The following is a 19,078-nucleotide window of genomic DNA, read 5'->3' as shown; positions in this document are numbered from 1 at the left end:
TAATTTTGAAGCCCCAATCAGTCTGGGTGATTATCAGCCTTGATTTGCTAGCTGCTCAATTTTATCAAGCATCAAAGGCAAGGATGGAACCAGAAGAAGCAGGGATGACAGGCTATATTACAGCAGAAGGAGAAATGGCAAAGGCGGCTCTAATTTCGATAAAAGGATATTTGAAAATAAAAGGTGGGTTTTTAATGAAATTAATAACCAGTCTTTACTAGCTGTGTAATGATCAGCCAGAGTATTAAGAGACCAGGGCCGGATGTGGGGAGCTCAGGACTAGTCATTGGTGCCTAAGACTCTTAATAACTTTTATTATTTGTTGAAAATCATTTTAACAATACAGTTCAGTAACCTTTGTGCTTTCAATCCAGTTCATCTGCAAAACTGAAAGCTGAATAGAATGTGATATTATATAGAATCTCTCATGCTGATCCTAACCCAGAGCGCGCTGCCCAATAATGAGCTAGATTCTGAACAGGAAAGCTGAGTGGGGCCAAGGGCTGAGTCTGTCTGTGTGTTCTGTCGGGCCCAGCCTGAGCCTATGGAGCCTGGTTAGCACAGACCGGAGCTGTAGGCTGAGTACTACCCTTCACATTCAGTGAAAATTATCATGAAGTGCTTAGATCCCACATTGCAATTAATAGGGGGAGGCCAAAAGCACTTCCATTTACTATTTGGTGGAAATTGGAGAATGGGCCCATTACCTTGGTGCTGGGCCTTGGGGAGATTGCTTAAATATAAATCCCCAAAACACAGCCAAGCATGTTTGTGGCTGAAGCAATTACCAAAATCCAAACTACTTCCAGAGTGGCTCTCTGGAACCAGATGAGGCTTCCTTCACTGCTCCACCTCTCTGGAGCACCCACCGCTCTCTAGCTCTTCTTCTAGTATGAAGAAGCTTATGTAGCTATCGAAAGAAAGATGAGGAAAGCTCTTTTCATGTGAAGACTGCAAAGGTGATATCCAGTCAGTACTGGGAGGTGCTGGTGTCAAACCCTCCCTAGCCAAAAGTGAACCCAGCACTCCTAGTTTTATATTGGTCCCTGGCCCATTTGTCTTTCAACTACCTTGTCACAATTAAACTGCTAATTAACTAAACTACAAATATGCTCATTTCTTAATGCAGAAAGTGAATCCAGAGGGTTGTGAAATATGTTTACATAAGCTTCATTTAGTCTTGTAAATTTAGGGGAAAAACTTACCTGATGTAAAAAAGGCTTACAGTAGATCTCATATTGAGTCACGAGCGAAAACTCTTGTCAGGATTTAAACTTGAATCATCACATCCAAAAAAATGTAAATGCTTACATAGCCCCCAAAAGAAAATTAAGGTTACCTGTATTTAGAAATTGTGCCATGTTTTCATTTGAGAGTTTGCGCTGTTTTGCTTGAAATTCGCTTCAGAGTTGGAGGCAACTGGCTAGGTGGTTATAAAGTTCACCTCTACTTCAGGTTCACCTGCACCTTGCTCTGTGCTGTTGAATTGCTATATTGTGAAGTTGGCCCACAACTTTACGTGTCTATCTGCTAGTCTTAATACAGTATTGCTGTTGGAATATTCCAGTTGAGAAGTGGTTTGAACCAAAAATAAGGCAAAAATATGGCAGTGACAATGGATAGGCAAGAATATTTAGGAAATATTTGCTAGAACCCATTGTCTAGCTGGAGTGGGGGGTCATAAAAGGAAGTCTAGATTTCTGGTTTGGCTGACTATGTCAATCATGTCATTTATCAAAGGGACCATCCTCTAAAGGCAGCGGGTTGGGGAGAGGTAATTGTTTAACTTGATAACTTAGGTTTGAATTGCCTAAGGAACCTCCAAGTGGAGCTGTTCCACTGGTAACTTATGTCACTCCCCTGATCCAAATACTACTTAATAAAAACCACACTCCTTCATCCTCCCTGGAGTCCCTGGATAATGGAAACAGTTAATGCACTCATCTGCTAACCAAAAGTTTGGAGGTTCACGTCCACCTAGAGGCTCCTTGGAAGAAAGGCTTAGTGATCTACTTCCAAAAAATCAGCCACTGAAAACCCTATGGAGCACAGTTCTGCTCTGACACACGTGGGATCTCCATGAGTTGGAATGGACTCGAGGGCAACTGGTATTAATCCTTCCTACCCCAGTCCTAATTCCAGGTCCTTCGTGATCAGGCCCCAACAGCCTTTGCAGACAACTTCTTCTCTGTTTCCAGCTCTTCACGTGCCAGCACAAGAACGCTCTCTGTATCTGGAACACTTTCCAGGGATTTCCAGCTCCATGTCTCTGCTGCTGTTGTTTATACATCGGGATGCCCATGCCTCCTAACTACTCTTGTATTCTAATTGTGTTTATTAGATGATAGGTTGTTTGAAGAGCAGGTTACTTATCCTAATAACTCCTCAAACCAGTGTGATTTCTCAAAGCATGGTGCCAGTTCTACCTACATCAGAATTATCAAGGCACTTGTTAAAAATGTAGATTCCCAGTCTCCTTGCAGACTAACAAGTCTCTGGGGCTGGAGCCCCAGAATCTTCGTTTTTTATAAACACTCCAGTGATTCTTAATGACACCAACATTGAAGATACTGAATTTTAAACACAGGGTCTTGCAAACAGAAACACACAAATCTCTGTTTTCATAAACGTGTTCTACCAGCACTATCAGTTTCAGTTTCTTTGGCTTTTTTTTTTTTTTTTCTTTAATCCAAAGTACCCCATTGGGGTCAAGAGAGACGCTCTTTGTCTTTTCGCCCATTAGATTCTTTCTTTCTCTCTCTTTTTTTTTTTTTTACGTATTTCTAAATACGAACAATTTTTTCACCTGTTGCCAGTAAACACAATTATGAGCAGGTGAGAAGCAAGAGAGATCAGAGATCTCATGGTTTTATTAGTTTCCTAGAGCTGCTGTAACAAAAGATCACAAGCTAGGTGCCTTAAAACCACAGAAATCAAGGGAGTCCACAGGCCATGCTCTCCCTGAGGACTCTAGGGGAAGATCCTTCCTTGTATCTTCCTGGCTTCTGGTAATTCCTAGCAACCCTTAGTGTTCCTTGGCTTGTAGATGCATCCCTCTAATCTCTGCCTCCATCTTCGCATGGCCATCTTCCCTCTGTGTGTCTCTCTGTGTCTTGTCTCCTCTTGTTATAAGAATACCAATCATATTGGATTTGGACCCACCCTACTCCAGTATGACTTTATGTTAACTAACAGCATCTTCAGATGCTATGGCTAAGAGCTATGGCTGCTCACCAGAAGGTTGGCAGTTCGAACCCACCAGGTGCTCCTTGGAAACCTTATGAGGCAGTTCTACTCTGTCCTATAGGTTCTCTATGAGTCAGAATTGACTCAACAGCAACAGGTGTATGTGTGTATAGTAGTAGTAGCATCTTCAAAGACCCCATTTCCAAACAAAGCCATATTCACAGGTAACCAGGGGTTAAAACTTCAACATACCGTTACAAGGAACACATTTAACTCATAATAATAGTCTAGCCTGGTGGTCAAGCATGTGGCCTCTCGATCAGTCTGCCAGGGCTTGAATCTGAGCCCTGGCATTTCCTGTGTGACCTTGGACAAGTTGCTTAGCTTCTCCGTTGCTCAGTTTCCTCATCTATAAACCAGGGATGATAATAGTACCTACCTCGTAATGTTTTTGTGAGGATTAAACAAGTTAACATGGACAAAGTGCTTAGAACGGAACCAAGCCTGCTGCAGGCACTTGGGAAAGAGCTTCTTCGCTCACAAACTTTGAACATTTGCAGTTCTAAATCCAGTGTGTGAAGCTTGTTAGTGAGCCCATCAAGTACAGTATCAGTCTTCCCAGCACTTATGTTCTGCTTCTGAGTTTCAGTGGCAGGATTCTCTTATACCTTAATGAAATCATGGTATATAAGTGGCAGTGGAAGCATTTAAGAGTCCTTCACTGTAATTCTTGCCCTCAGTTAAGAGAGATTGTAATGATCTAGTGCCTAAATGGTTTAAAATCAAAAAAAGCTGTGCATCAGGGTTGTATTCTTTTACCATACTTATTCAGTCTGTATGCTGAGCATATCCAAGATGCCGGTCTATATGAAGGAGAATATAGCATCAGGATTGGAGGAAGCCACATTAACAACCTGTGATATGCAGATGACACAACCTTGCTTGCTGAAATCGAAGAGGACTTGAAGTACTTACTGATGAAGATCAAAGACTACAGCCTTTAGTATGAATTACACCTCAACATAAAGAAAACAAAAAATCTGCACAACTGGACCAATAAGCAGCATCATGATAAATGGAGAAAAGATTGAAGTTGTCGAGGATTTCATTTTCCTTGGATCCATAATCAGTGCCCATGGAAGCAGCAGTCAAGAAATCAAACAACATATTGCATTGGGCAAATCTGTTGCAAAAGACCTCTTAAAATAATTAAAAAGCAAAGACGTCACTTTGAGGACTAAAGGTGCGCCTGACCCAAGCCATAGTATTTTCAATCACCACATATGCATGCAAGAGCTAGGCGATGAATAAGAAAGACTGAAAAAGAATTGATGCCTTTGAATTATGGTGTTGGCGAAAAATCTGTCTTGAAGAAGTACAGCCATAATGCTCCTTAGAAGCGAGGATGGCGAGACTTCTCACTTACTCTGGACCTGTTATCAGGAGGCAGTGGCATCACGAGAGTTGGTGTCACCCAATGCAGTAACTCATGGTGTCACCCCCATACTAATTACCACAATATTGTAACTAAAACACCAGAAAATTTAACAAAATCAGTGACTATAAAACACCAGCAGTAACGAAAACAACAGTGTGTGCTGGTAGCACGTGCAGATGAAACCATGTGATCGCGAGCACCATTGTGATTGCGTAATAATGACCGCTCTGACAGAAGCACATTAGAAGTTCCCAAAAGTAAATTAGCATAGAATTTTAGCCTTGTAGGTATATTGATAACAAGTAAGCAGTGCTTATGAAAAAATTTCTTGTTGTTATAAATAACTATAGGTATATTTTCATAAAAAATAATAAATTCCTGCTGAACACTGCAAAATTTTATAGACAGTCATTTTGGTGTCAATCCCTCTGACAGTGTCACCTGGTATGGTCTGTACCCCCTACATTCCCCTAATGATACCACTGTCAGGAGGGACCACTCCCTGGAGAAGGACATCATGCCTGATAGAGGTAAAGACCCTCTAGCAATGGAGGAAGACCCTCCACGAGATGGATTGACACAGTGGCTGAAGCAATGGACTCAAACATAACAATTGTTATGATGGTGCAGGACCAGGCAACATTTTGTTCTATTGTACATAGGGCCACTATGAATTGGAACCAACTGGACGGCACCTAAGAACAACAACAAAATACCATAGGTAGATTTACATCAAAGTCCTCCTATTGCACAGGGTTTAGAAATTCATGGCAGGAGCAGGGGGTAGATAAAGATGTAGCAGCAATATATGAACATTATCATCAAAAAATATGTATATGTGTTGTTGCTGTTGTTGTTAGGTGCCCTCCAGTAGGTTCTGACTCATAGCGACCTTATGCACAACAGAATGAAACACTGCCTGGTCCTGAGCCATCCTTAAAATCGTTGTTATGCTTGAGCTCATTGTTGCAGCCACTGTGTCAATCCACCTCATTGAGGGTCTTCCTCTTTTCCGCTGACCTTCTACTCTGCCAACCGTGATGTCTTTCTCCAGGCACTGATCCCTCCTGGCAACCTGTCCAAAGTTTGTAAGACGCAGTCTCGCCATTCTTGCCTCTAAGGAGCATTCTGGCCGCACTTCTTCCAAGACAGATTTGTTCGTTCTTTTGGCAGTCCATGGTATATTCAATATTCTTCCCCAACACTGTAATTCAAAGGTGTCAATTCTTCTTTGGCCTTCCTTATTCATTGTCCAGCTTTCACATGCATATGATACAACTGAAAATACCATGGCTTGGGTCAGGTGCACCTTAGTCTTCAAGGTGACATCTTCACTCTTCAACACTTTGAAGAAGTCCTTTGCAGCAGCTTTATCCAATGCAATGTGTCTTTTGATTTCTGGACTACTGCTTCCATGGCTGTTGATTGTGGATCCAAGTAAAATGAAATCCTTGACAACTTCAATCTTTTCTCCGTTTATCATGATGTTGCTCATTGGTCCACTGTGAGGATTTTTATTTTCTTTATGTTGAGGTGCAAGCCATACTGAAGGCTGTGGTCTTTGATCTTCATTAGTAAGTGCTTCAAGTCCTCTTGACTTTCAGCAAGCAAGGTTGTGTCATCTGCATAATGCAGGTTGTTAATGAGTCTTCCTCCAATCCTGATGCCCCGTTCTTCTTCATATAGTCCAGCTTCTCATATTATTTGCTCAGCATACAGATTGAATAGGTATGGTGAAAGAATACAACCCTGCCGCACACCTTTCCTAACTTTAAACCAATCAGTATCCCCTAATTCTGTCTGAACAACTGCCTCTTGATCTATGTACAGGTATCTCATGAGCACAATTAAGTGCTCCAGAGTCCCCATTCTTCGCAGTGTTATCCATAATTTGTTATGATCCACACAGTCGAATGCCTTTGCATAGTCAATAAAACACAGGTAAACATCCTTCTGGTATTCTCTGCTTTCAGTCAGGATCCATCTGACATCAGCAATGACATCCCTGGTTCTACGTCCTCTTCTGAAACCAGCCTGAATTTCTGGCAGTTCCCTGTCGATATACTGCTTCAGCCTTTTTTGAATGATCTTCAGCAGAATTTTGCTTGTGTGTGATATTAATGATATTGTTCTATAATTTCCACATTCAGTTGGATCACCTTTCTTGGGAATAGGCATAAATATGGATCTCTTCTAGTCAGTTGGCCAGGAAGCCGTCTTTCATATTTCTTGGTATAGACAAGTAAGCACCTCCAGCGCTGCATCTGTTTGTTGAAAGATCTCAGTTGATATTCCATCAATTCCTGGAGCCTTGTTTTTCACCAATGCCTTCAGAGCAGCTTGGACTTCTTCCTTCAGTACTATCAGTTCCTGATCATATGCCACCTCTTGAAATGGTTGAACATTGACAAATTCTTTTTGGCATAATGATTCTGTGTATTCCTTCCATCTTCTTTTGATACTTCCTGCATCGTTTAATATTTTCCCCATAGAATCCTTCACTATTGCAACTTAAGGATTGAATTTTTTCTTCAGTTCTTTCAGCTAGAGGAATGCCAAGCGTGTTCTTCCCTTTTGATTTTCCATCTCCAGCTCTTTGCACATGTCATTATAATACTTTACTTTGTCTTCTCAAGCTACCCTTTGAAATCTTCTGTTCAGTTCTTTTACTTCATCAATTCTTCCCCTTGCTTTAGCTGCTCAACGTTCGAGAGCAAGTTTCAGAGTCTCCTCTGACATCCATCTTGATCTTTTCTTTCTTTCCTGTCTTTTCAATGACCTCTTGCTTTCTTCATGTATGACGTCATTCATTAGCCAGTGAAAACCTCATGAAAAGCAGCGGAACGTTGTCTTATATAGTGCTGGAAGATGAACCTCCCAAGTTGGAAGGCACTCAAAAGATGACTGGGAAAGAGCTGCCTCCAAAAAGTAGAGTCAACCTTAATGACATGGATGGAGTCAAGCTTTCAGGACCTTCATTAACTGATGTGGCACAACTCAAAATAAGAAGAAACAGCTGAAAACATCCATTAATAATCAGAGCCTGGAATGTACAAAGTATGAATCTAGGAAAATTGGAAATCATCAAAAATGAAATGGAATGCGTAAACATCGATGTCCTAGGCATTGGTGAGCTGAAATAGACTGGTATTGGCCATTTTGAATTGGACAATCATATAGAATACTATGCTGGGAATGACAACTAGAAGAGGAATGGTGTTGCATTTGTCGTTAAAAAAGACATTTCAAGATCTATCCTGAAGTACACCGCTTTCAGTGATAGGATAATATCCATATGCCTACAAGGAAGACCAATTAATATGACTATTATTCCAATTTACACACCAACCACTAGGGCCAAAGATGAAGAAAGAGAAGATTTTTATCAGCTGCTACAGTCTGAAATTGATCGAATATGCAATCAAGATGCATTGATAATTACTGGCAATTGGAATGTGAAAGTTGGAAACAAAGAAGAAGGATCAGTGGTTGGAAAATATGGCGTTGGTGATAGAAACAATGGTGGAGATCGAAAGATAGAATTTTGCAAGACCAACGACTTCTTCATTGCAAATACCTTCTTTCACCAACATAAACGGCGACTATACACATGGACCTCGCCAGATGGAACACACAGAGATCAAGTTGACGACATTTGTGGAAAGAGACAATGGAAAAGCTCAGCATCATCAGTCAGAACAAGACCAGGGGCCAACTGTGGAACAGACCATCAATTGCTCATATGTAAGTTCAAGCTGAAACTGAAGAAAATCAGAACAAGTCCATGATAGCCAAAATATGTATATGTATAAACAAACAAAATAAACAAGCCTGTTGCTGTCAAGTCGATCCCAACTCATAGCAACCCTATAGGACAGAGTAGAACTCCCTATCGAGTTGCCAAAGAATGCCTGGTGGATTCGAACTGCTGACCCTTTGGTTAGCAGCCATAGCACTTAAATACTGCACCACCAGGGTTTCCATGTATATGTGTATATATAGAGTTTAAAGGTCCCTGGGTGGTGCAAATGATTTGCACTCAGCTACCAACTAAAGGAAACCCTGGTGGCATAATGGTTAAGAGCTATGGCTGCTAACCAAAAAGTTGGCAGTTTGAATCCACCAGCTGCTCCTTGGAAACTCTTTGGGGTAGTTCGACAGTGTCCTATAGGGTGGCTATGAGTCGGAATCTACTTGATGGCAATGGGTTTGGTTTTTTGGTTTGGTTTACCAACTAAAAGGCTGATGGCCTGAACCCACCCAGTGGAGTTAGGAAAGAAAGACCTGATAATCTGCTTCTGTAAAGATTACAGCCAAGAAAACCCTATGGAGCTCAGTTCTACTCTATTACACATGCATGGGAGTTGATTTCATTTTTGATTTTTTAAAATAGTTCAGGGAAAAGAAATCCTCATAAACAGGGTATGTTTCCCCTAGAATGTCCCATCTCCAGGCAGTAACCTTTGGCAGGAATTTATAGTGCTTCTCCTAAGGGGCAGGGGAAACAGCCTTTAAAATTCAGGAAGTTACACCCTCAAACCTGTTGTCCTCAGGACCTTGGAACTAAACCATTGTCTCCTGCATGACAATCAGATGAAATCCTTCGTTTTTAGGTAGTGAAATTCCAGGACCTCTGTTACAATAAAAAGAGAAAGAGATGATGATGTAAGTTGCTTTTGTTTTTTTGTTATTGTGTTATGGATGAGCCCTGTTGACACAGTGCTCAGCTGCTAACTGAAAAAGGTCTTCAGTTCCAACCCACCAGCCACTCTGCAGGAAACAGATGCGGCAGTCTGCTTCTGTAAAGATTACAGCCTTGGAAACCTTATGGGGCAATTCTACTGAGCCGAAATCAACTGGACAGCAGTGGGTGTAGTGGTATGGTGATTTATTTCTTTGGTTACCATTTTCATTTAAAACCTCTTCACGCTAAAAAGACCACAGGGTAATTATATGCAGGGATCACTCAGATGGGCTCCATGGCTGTTCTCCGCAGCCACTCAGGAGGGCTATTGTCTGTAAGATTTATTTCTTATATATATGTTCTCATGTTTGCCCATTCTAATCGTCCTCAGCACCCACTTAGAAACCTCTCACTCTCTCTTAAAGGGAATTATTTTAGCAGGGCTATTTTTTGGGAATATATCCCGCCATCTGATAGGAAGAAACATTCTTAAGGTCCATTTACCAGATTGTTGTTAGGCATCGTCAAGTCGATTTTGATTCATAGGAACCCCATATGACAGAGGAGAACTGCCCATAGGGTTTTCTAGGCTGTAATCTTTATGGCAGCAGATCACCAGGTCTTTGTCCTGCAGAGCTGCTGGCTGGGTTAGAACTGCCACGCTTTCAGTTAGCAGCCTAGCGATTAACCACTATGCCGCCAAAAAAAAAAAAAAACCTTACAGTTGAGTTGACTCTGAGTCATAGCCACCCTATAGCCACCCTATAGGACAGAGTAGAGCTTCCCCATATGGCTTCCAAGGAGGGCCTGGTGGATTCGAACTGCTGAACTTTTGGTTATCAGTGTTAGCTCTTAACCACTACACCACCAGGGTTTCCATTGTGCCGCCAGGACTCTTTATTTTCCAGATAACATCTCCTAAACTGTTATATAGGATCCAGTCCTCATTGTACATGCAATTTGTTAATAACTGAATTCACGTAATTTATGGTCAGTGTTGAAATACCTTAAAGAAGGAATTCAGTGTGGGCTATCAAAATTATACCTGCTGTTTTGAACTGTTTTTCGAAATGTCCTTCTAGGCACTCAGTTATTTTCACTTCTCTTTCATTTTCTTTGCAAACATTTCCTTGGGGCTAACAAGGACTGTGAGCATCTGCTGCTTGAACTCCTCTCCCCACTTCAGTTCTTAGCAAAGAGCCAGTGCCCTCTTCTCATAACGCAATGGAAATGTGAGTGATGAAAGTGGGATTTTTCTGTAATCACTTCTATAACGTAGGCCATCAGATGATCATTATATTTTGTGATTCTGTAAAACCCACAGAAATCAAAGTTATGTAATATACATCGCAGAGGGCTCTGCTAATCCTAGCCGACTACGTTCATGCCTGGACCTCCGATGAAGGCCTGGTAACTGGAAACCCGACACTGAAGGAATTCCAGACACAGACTAAAAGCATCTCTGTCCACACAGCTTGGGCGACTCAAGTGCCTATGAGTATATTAGTTTGCACTGATCTTTCTTTAGCTTTGCAGTTATTTGTAGAAGAAAGCCCCTACCCCAGCTCAGACACTAAATAATCTGTATGTGGTGAGCTTGAGAGCAACATGGCTTTGCCAGATGTCGACTTTCTGCCAAGAGGTCCAAGCATCTCCCTCAGACAGCACCAGGAATTTCACATCATGTTACTTCCTCCCATTTAAACCCCAAACTTGGACATACTCAATTTTTACCAAAAAAGGAAACATAGAAAGTCTACCTTGGAAGTTAAGAAATTGTCTTTGTTCTGGCTGCTAATAGCACCCATAATATTTTACAGAAATTAAGAGGAACGAGCATCTGCCCTTTGGAGTACGTAAGTGAGAAATCCGAAGCTTTATGCCTACGCTGGATCTACTCACTCTTGCTCACGAACTCCTTATAGTTTTCGCACTTTTTTACTGCAGGCCTTGTTTCTTTACCTGCTAAACTCACCCCTTCCCCAAACAATCTTCTAGCCACAAATGTGTCTCCATTTTAGTTGTTCTTCCCCTTGCTATTCTTTGCCTTCGTTTGTCCCCCCTCTTCCTAAAATGTGAGCTTATGGGGTGAGATACAGCAATGGTCTTCAACTGAGTCTCAGGACACCCATATGAATAATGATCAGCTCTGTGTTGCAAGGATTTGTTACTGATATTTGAAGAACTGAAGGTTGCAAGCGATTTGTTTTAATAAATTATAACAGTCTCAATCTTCCCCTCTCGTAATAATGTCACCCTCACTCTGTTGAATCTCTGTGCTTTCTTGACTGGGAGGGAAAAACATTGAGTTATAGTTGGTGGTAGACAAGTTTGCATAATCCTAGCATCACTCTCTCTCGGGCAAATGTGGCTTATATGAAAGTCATCCATCATGTGTATTCTGGTGCAGAAAAGGTTGGGAAGCATTGGGACAGAGGGCAACTGGACATCACCAGGGCTTTTGATTCATGTTCGTCAGTTCTCAAGCCCAGGTACATGAAACTGTGTCACACATACCAGGTTTTTAACTCTGACCTTGTCTTCCTAAGGCTCTTTGTTTGAAACCTGTGCACTGTATTTTGAAACTCATACATTAAGATGTTCTTAGATTATTATGTTTATGACATAATCAAGGAAAATTTCTTTGCTAGACCATAATAAAAACAGTCCTGTCAGGAACCATCTCCGAAGACAACTCATCAGACATGAAAGGGACTGGTCAGCGGGTGGGAGAGAGACGCTGATGAAGAGTGAGCTAATTATATCAGGTGGACACTTGAGATTATGTTGGCAGCTCTTGTCTGGAGAGGGGATGGGAGGATAGAGAGAGAGAGAAGCCGGCAAAATTGTCACAAAAGGAGAGACTGAAAGGGCTGACTCAAGAAGGGGAGAGCAAGTGGGAGTAGGGAGTGAGATGTATGTAAACTTGTATGTGACAGACTGATTGGATTTGTAAACGTTCACTTGAAGCTTAATAAAAGTTAATAAAAAAAAAAGTCCTGAACTGATTCTTTTATAATTACTCTTATCCTGTACTTCGTAAACTCAGTTTCCTGTTAATGTTGAGTCAAGGTAGCTCTGAATTTTCTGAGCATCATTTAGTGATGGTGACCCCCCCCCATGGTGAGTCAAGGCAGTTAAATTGAAGTCCAAGCTGTATTGATCCACTATTGTGTTTCAAGTAGTATGCAAGACAACTGAGATAAGACAGATATAATCTTGTTCTTGGCAAACAAGAAAAACGTAATAGCTCTTACCCTTATAAAGGTTACAGTCATTCTGTGTTGGGCCCATTCTAACCCTTTACTAAGTCCATCATCCCTCCCTACGTCTTTACCTCTTCAAAAATTAGAGACTAGTCTTGCTTCAACCATTGTCAATCTCTGGCTCCCAATCAGAGTTCACTTTCTCCTCTTTCTCCTCTTCCTCCTCTACCCACCCTAGCCACTGCACACATCTGACCTACTATGGTTACTATTTATGTTTGTGTTTTTTTTCCTTTACTTTAAACTCTCTTGAACAAATTCAACATTTATGGAGCATCCACAATGTGTAAGGCCCTGTGCTAAGCTGTGAGAGGGAGGTCACTAAATAAATGAGACTCAGGTCCTTCCTTCAAGATGCTTGTGGTCCAGTGGAGTGCTTAACATGTGGTGAGACAGGATGAAAACTGGTAAAGTGGGAGTGGCCTACTGTTGTGAGCACAGTGGAAAGAGATTTCCTTTGCAATTGTTCGGGGAATGAGAACAGGTGGAAGGATTCAAAATGACTCATGCCTCTTCATCTATTGCATAGTCAGCCCTTCAAATACTGAGCCCTTTGCCCATACAGAATTGCAAGTTTAGGAACATGCCTTCCATCCTTCCAGAAAATGAAGAGGGCTGGCATCCAGCTACCTGACTCTTTTAGCCTCTGCTTTTCCATCTCTTTTTTGTTTAAGGAAAAATAGTGGCATACTGAGATGATAAAAAGAGGAAAACCTCATGTAAAAAAGTGGTCCTTATTGTTTTTTCACCTCATTCACATATGTCAGTAACATTATGGCTTTGCCATGTTCCAGCCTAAAGGTTAACAGTCAGTGTTGCATGCATTTATGTGATTGGGAACTGCATGCCTGAGGTAGTTCCTAAGAGTTTTCCAAGCAAAATCTAAATCATCTGTTCTCTAGAAGTGTGCCTGATCAGAAATAAAATAAAATGAAAAAGAAATAATTTTAGAGATTTTCATGATAGGGTTCTGAAAGAGTTATTTACAAGAAAGCAAATAGAGGGTTGTCTCTCTTTTCTTGAGTAGATATGGTTTCTGAGTTAGAATTTAAGTTGGAAGGTTTTTTTTTTTTTTTAAGAAAAATGGTAACACATACAAATAAAACTCCTGAAATCACATGACAAATGAGGGGTCTTGAAGCACTGATACATTTGCAATTTGGATCCTTAGTTGAATCAGAATCTCCATACGAGGCTGCCCCTGGATTCCTCAGGGTTGCCTCAAAGCATACAGCATCAGGCACCATGATAAGCATTTCTTAGGTCCCAGAATGGACTGAATTTTGTGTTTTCCTACAAACTCTGAATTTCACACAAATAAACCAGCCAGTTACCATTGAGTTGATTCTAACTCACAGTGAGCCCATGTGTGTCAGAGTAGAACTCTGCTCTGTAGGGTGTTCAATGGCTGATATTTCAGAATTAGATCTCCAGGACTGTCTTCTGAAGCACCACTGGGTGGACTCGAACCCCCAAGCTTTCAGTTAGCAGCCTAGTGCATTAAACGTTTGTACCAATACACAAAGAAACTGTGAAAAAGGAAGCTCAAGATTAACAAAGCTAGCTTTGGGTCAAGTTGTATAGCTAATGAGGAGGTTTTTTGTTTGTTTTCCTGTTTAAAAAGTGTTCTTATAAATATATGTGTGAGTGTGAGCACACACATACATACACAATAACAATGGCAAGTGGCTCAGAAGATGTTTCAACAAAAGCCTGTAGCAAATGCTTCTTTCGTAGTAAAAAAGCCATTGTAAACAACAGCAGCACCCCCTCCAAAAGACAAAAAAGAAAAATTCTCTCTTACAGCACTCTTTGAACCTACGCATTGTTTTGGTAGGCCAGCTTATTGTTTTTCTTCTCTCTGAAAAATTAAAAATGATAACTGTTATGATGAATTCTACAGAACAAGATGATTTCCATGATTTCCTTTCTTGACAAAGAACAGCTACCTCACTGGGTTTCTGCCCCATGTAAGCAAACTCCCAGATGTAAAATCTTCCCTCAGGGGAAGCAAGATGGGACCGCAAAGCTGTCTTGAGTTCTGCCCCATCTGCCCATGGGAAACCTCCCTTCTCACTGGGAGGGTTGGACGTGTGGGAGCGGCGAGGTGTGGAGGAGAGATAGGGACTGTCCCCACGTGCACAGAGCCTCTGCTGTTGCAGTATCTACAGTGTGGCTTCTACCCCATCACCACTTGATCTGGGTTGTCTCTCAAAAAATAAAAAAAAGTCAAGGCAAGCCTGTCTTGTATAATGTTCTCTCTTAAAAGAGAGAACTCTCTGGGGAGAGAACAGGACCCTAAAAGTCCAAGGCCTGGAATTCCTCCTTGCTCTCTTTCCATTTTAAACAGGAAACAGTCACGTTAAGAGTCTGGAGGGAGCGTTGGTTGTATGTTCATTTTGAGGCAGATAATGTTTGTGTGTTGCAAATGTCAGTGATTTATCCCGAGGGCTTAAACTGAGTGCAGAAAAACCACATGTTTCACTTCATGCAGAGAAATATCTTCAGTAGGTTTTGAGAGAAAGCACAGGTTAAGGATTTTTTTTAAGTGTTTCGGAAATCTCTAACATGAGCCCAAAGGAAATAGAAATGAGCGCGGGGGAGGGGTGGGAGGGGACTTTAAAAATTTTATGATAAAAGATATAATGAACGCAGGAAGTTTTCTAAATTAAAAAAAAAAAATGTAATTTGAAGGAAAAAGGAACGGTAAAATCGCGATCCTTTATTTCCCGGGGCTGGAGTGACAGATTATGTATTTGTGCTCTATTTGTCATGGGCAATTTAAAACAGAGCAAAGCAAACTGCACTGAATAATAGTGGTTGATGCTGTAATAACTTGTATGCGAACAATTTAATTTTTTATATGAAAACTCTCGCTAACTAAATTACCCAAAGCTCAAGGATCTATCTTTCATTATTCTACATAGCCAAATTAAGACACAAAAAAGGAGAGAAAGAATTCCATCATTCGTCCTTACAGACATGTCCACATGCTGCTTTCCACTTGCACCGGGCTTGTCAAACCTTCATTGACTTGGGGAACGTACAGGCTGTTTTAACATCAAACTCTGCAGATTACAGGGCGATTCTGACCCTCACTGACAGAGTTTGATTAACCACAGACACTATATTCTTACAGCCCTGTCATTTCTTTTCAAGTGTTCTAGCAGTGAGTACTCTGACATCAGAGAGCTTTGCATTAATTGTTATTGTTGCTGTTTTCCTTTCAAAAGGAGAAATAAAGGGAGGGGTGGTAAAAAGTGGGAAGGATCTGGTGGTGGTGAATAAGTGCACAGAAGGTTTATGGGATTTTAAGAGCTGCAAACAGAACTCATCTGTTTAACCGCAGGCTAGACAAAATGCAGTCATCTGCATATTGTTTAGAGACATCTTGCTTCTGTTATGGCAAATGGATCAGAAGATGCTTGTTGTCGTTAGCTGAGAGACCCAGACAAGGTCCCTTTCTGTTAGTGTTTATTCTTGCCCTAGACCTTTCTATAGTCTCTCCATTCCAGTGGGCAACTTGCAGCTGGTTTGATTTTTCTCACTCGGCTACTGGCCTGGTAGCACTTCTTGTCTTTGTGGTAGGATTACCTTATCAAAGCTCTGGGTGGGTAATTCCCAGCTCTTTGGGCTGGAACTTCTCCTGCGAATTGTAAAGGTACACCAATATATACAGGGACGTGATAGCAGCCAACCAAGACTATTGTTGTTGTTGTAAGGTGCTGTTGAGTCAGCCCCTCACTCATGGCCCCTTCCATGCACGAGATTGGACCATTGTGATCCACAGGGTTTTCACTGGCTGATTTTTGGAAGTACATCACCAGGCATTTCTTCCTAGTCAGTCTTTGTCTGGAAGCTCTGCTGAAACCTGTTCAGCATCACAGCAACGCGCAAGCCTCCACTGACAGACGGGTGGTGGCTGCACTTGAGGTGTATTGGCCAGGTATTGAACACAGGTCTCCCACAAGGAAGGCAAGAATTCTACCACTGAACCATCACTGACTGCTTTAACCAAGACTATGGCCCATTTAAAGAGCACCCCACAAATCTAAAGGAGAAGGGAATGCAATTCATGGGAAAGTTGTAACTCTGAATAACCTGTGCATTTCTACTACCATACCCAGGACTGGCTTCAACAGAGAATGGAAGGATTCTAAAGATTGCAACACTTAAGAGGGTCAGACTCATTGTCTTGGTTAGGATACTCGTTCGACTAGTATAATAAAAGCCACCATAAGAGGGTTTAAACAAGATAGAAGAATATTTCTCTCTCGCATTCCAATCTGAGCATAAATAGTCCTGACATGTTGGCTCCCCGGTGTTGGGGACCTGCGTTCTTGCCTTCTTGTTGCTCTGCTTTCCTCAACATGTGGCTTTCACCTGTGGTCTAAGATGGGCCACTCAATAGGCAACAGGAAGGAGAGAAGGAAAGAAGTTTCCCTCTCTTTTTAAAGGCATGCATCACTTTTTCTTGCATCCCATTGACCATACCTAGTCTGTGGGCACACCAAAATGCATAGAAGGCTGAGAAAGGTGATCTGTGGGTGCACCAGACTGCACAGAAGGCTGAGAAAGGTGGTCTTCAGCTAGACAGTTGGCTTAATAGCTGCTGACATATATCTGTTCTTTTTCTAGGGGAGGACCTGTGGATCCTGTAGACTATCTGGCAGCTGGACCTCAAGGGCTCTACAAGGAAAGGGAGCTTCCATATTACCCAGGAGCTCATCCTGTGCATCCTCCCAAAGGGGGCTATCCCCGTCCCCCGGATCTGAGGGTCACAGATCTCCGGTATCCTCAATACTACCCATCCCCGCCAGCCCCCCAGCACAAAGGGCCCTTCCGACAAGATGTTCCGCCTTCCCCTCCTCAGCACCACAGAGCACCAGCCTACCAGGAAATGGGCAGACCACGGCCTCATGGGGGCAGCCCAGACCAGTACCCTTACCGAACCCAGGATCCCCGGCAGAAGAACCCCATGACTGCAGCCGTATAGCTGAACGCCACCCAGATCGGCCCAGAAAAGGAAGACATCTGACACTACCTTTGCCCTTCCCAGACCTTAAAACCTTCTTCCTTTTAAGTATTCTACATGGTAATCTGGTACAGCTTAGGTTTTTCTCACTGAGGTTATAACACTTGAATGCTAGTCTGAAAGAAAAGGAAGAAACAGGGCTTTTTAGAAAAAGAAAAACCAGAAGGAAGAGGAAGGTACTATAAAAACAGTAGTACCTGATGTTTGAAATGCTTTAGAATTGTTAAATCCAGTGACGGTAGCCATCAAGCAAGCAAATAACGATGGAGGTATACTGCATGGTGTCTCCGGGCTAGATGAACTACTTTTCTTTACTGGTAGACTCTCTCAGATTCCTAGATTCCTAGTAAACATTTCACATGTTTCCTCACTTTTTATATAAAAGTCAGTAAAATGCAAATGCAACGTTAGGTCCTGGGAGAAGGTGGAAAGCTCATTACAGCTTTCGAAAGGCAATGCGTTCCGACCGCCAAGTTGCTCGGGTTAAGAGGGCTGAAACTCCTGTGGTCCTTACCTTTCTTCCTCCCACAACCCAGGCATGAGAGCATGGAGATATCTGGTTTCATAGTCATCCCTAAATCTCCTGCCTGTAATTATTTTAACTGCAGTCTGTACTTTAAGGCTCCCACTTGAGGGCTAATACGTACTTGGGAAAAAGGGCCCCCTTGTTAGGTCTAACGACAAGCAATACCCTGGAGGTTCCAGTTCCAGAATCAGTGCCAAACAGTACCCATCTGTACTCTGGGACAGCGAGGAGCCCACTGTGGCCTCTGGAATTTAATGACCAGTAGGTAGTAGATGGCAGTGAATGACAGTGAGTGTGTGTGTATGTGTGTGTGTAAGAGAGAGATTACTAACATGGAGAATGGAAGACAATGGAAGGTAAAGATGTTTTCTGAAAAATGTAATGAGAAGGAAAAAAATGGAGAGGAAGGGAGAAGAAGCATAAAACAAACTCTGTGTCTGCTGTATTTCCTAAACAAAAGTCAGGGCAACACCAAGGTCCCCAATTGGGGAAAGACAGTGTTATGGCTTTGAAAAACTGTAACCCAACCCTCTAAGGTACTTAAGTAGAAAATATTCATCACAATTTGCTTTGAACTTTGCAGCTATTTTCTGTTTACTTCAACTGAACATCTAAAACTTATAACCAGACCCAAATGAGAACACCAACAAAAGCCTGAGACACAGCAAAACCTGGGAGCAGCCATTTGACTTGCTCAGTGATCTTGAAATACTTTAAGCCTCTTCTTCCTTCTTCATTCCCTCCAAAAAAATTAAGTCTTAAGTTTGATTTAGGCATATTTGGGCTGAGATTAGAATACCCCAGGTTGACAGGATTTAATAAATTCTAGTATTATTGAATATATAGATTATCCACCTAGCCCAGTTTAGTCTTTTTTTTTTTTTTTTTTAATTCAAAATAGAGTTCTGTTACCAAGGATGATACAACTGTTGGTTTTAGATGT

General features: G+C 41.7%; 1 protein-coding gene across 4 annotated transcripts in view; it reads left to right on the top strand.

The window, feature by feature from the left end:
- The window catches only part of PARD3B (par-3 family cell polarity regulator beta), a 1,162,629-nt gene extending 1,144,741 nt beyond the window's left edge, over window positions 1–17,888 (top strand). For all 4 annotated transcript variants that reach the window (XM_003406115.3, XM_003406117.3, XM_003406114.3 and 1 more), the window contains one exon: window positions 17,213–17,888. In XM_003406115.3, coding sequence (XP_003406163.2) covers window positions 17,213–17,570 — 358 coding nt within the window. In that variant the 3' untranslated portion in view covers window positions 17,571–17,888. The remainder of the gene's footprint in view (window positions 1–17,212) is intronic.
- The last annotated feature ends 1,190 nt before the right edge of the window (window positions 17,889–19,078 follow it).

The sequence above is a fragment of the Loxodonta africana genome, chromosome 6, assembly GCF_030014295.1.
Source record: "Loxodonta africana isolate mLoxAfr1 chromosome 6, mLoxAfr1.hap2, whole genome shotgun sequence".
In the NCBI taxonomy this organism is placed as follows: Eukaryota; Metazoa; Chordata; class Mammalia; order Proboscidea; family Elephantidae; genus Loxodonta; species Loxodonta africana.
Note: the sequence above shows the minus strand (reverse complement) of the source record. Positions and strands in the feature narration are given on the sequence as shown.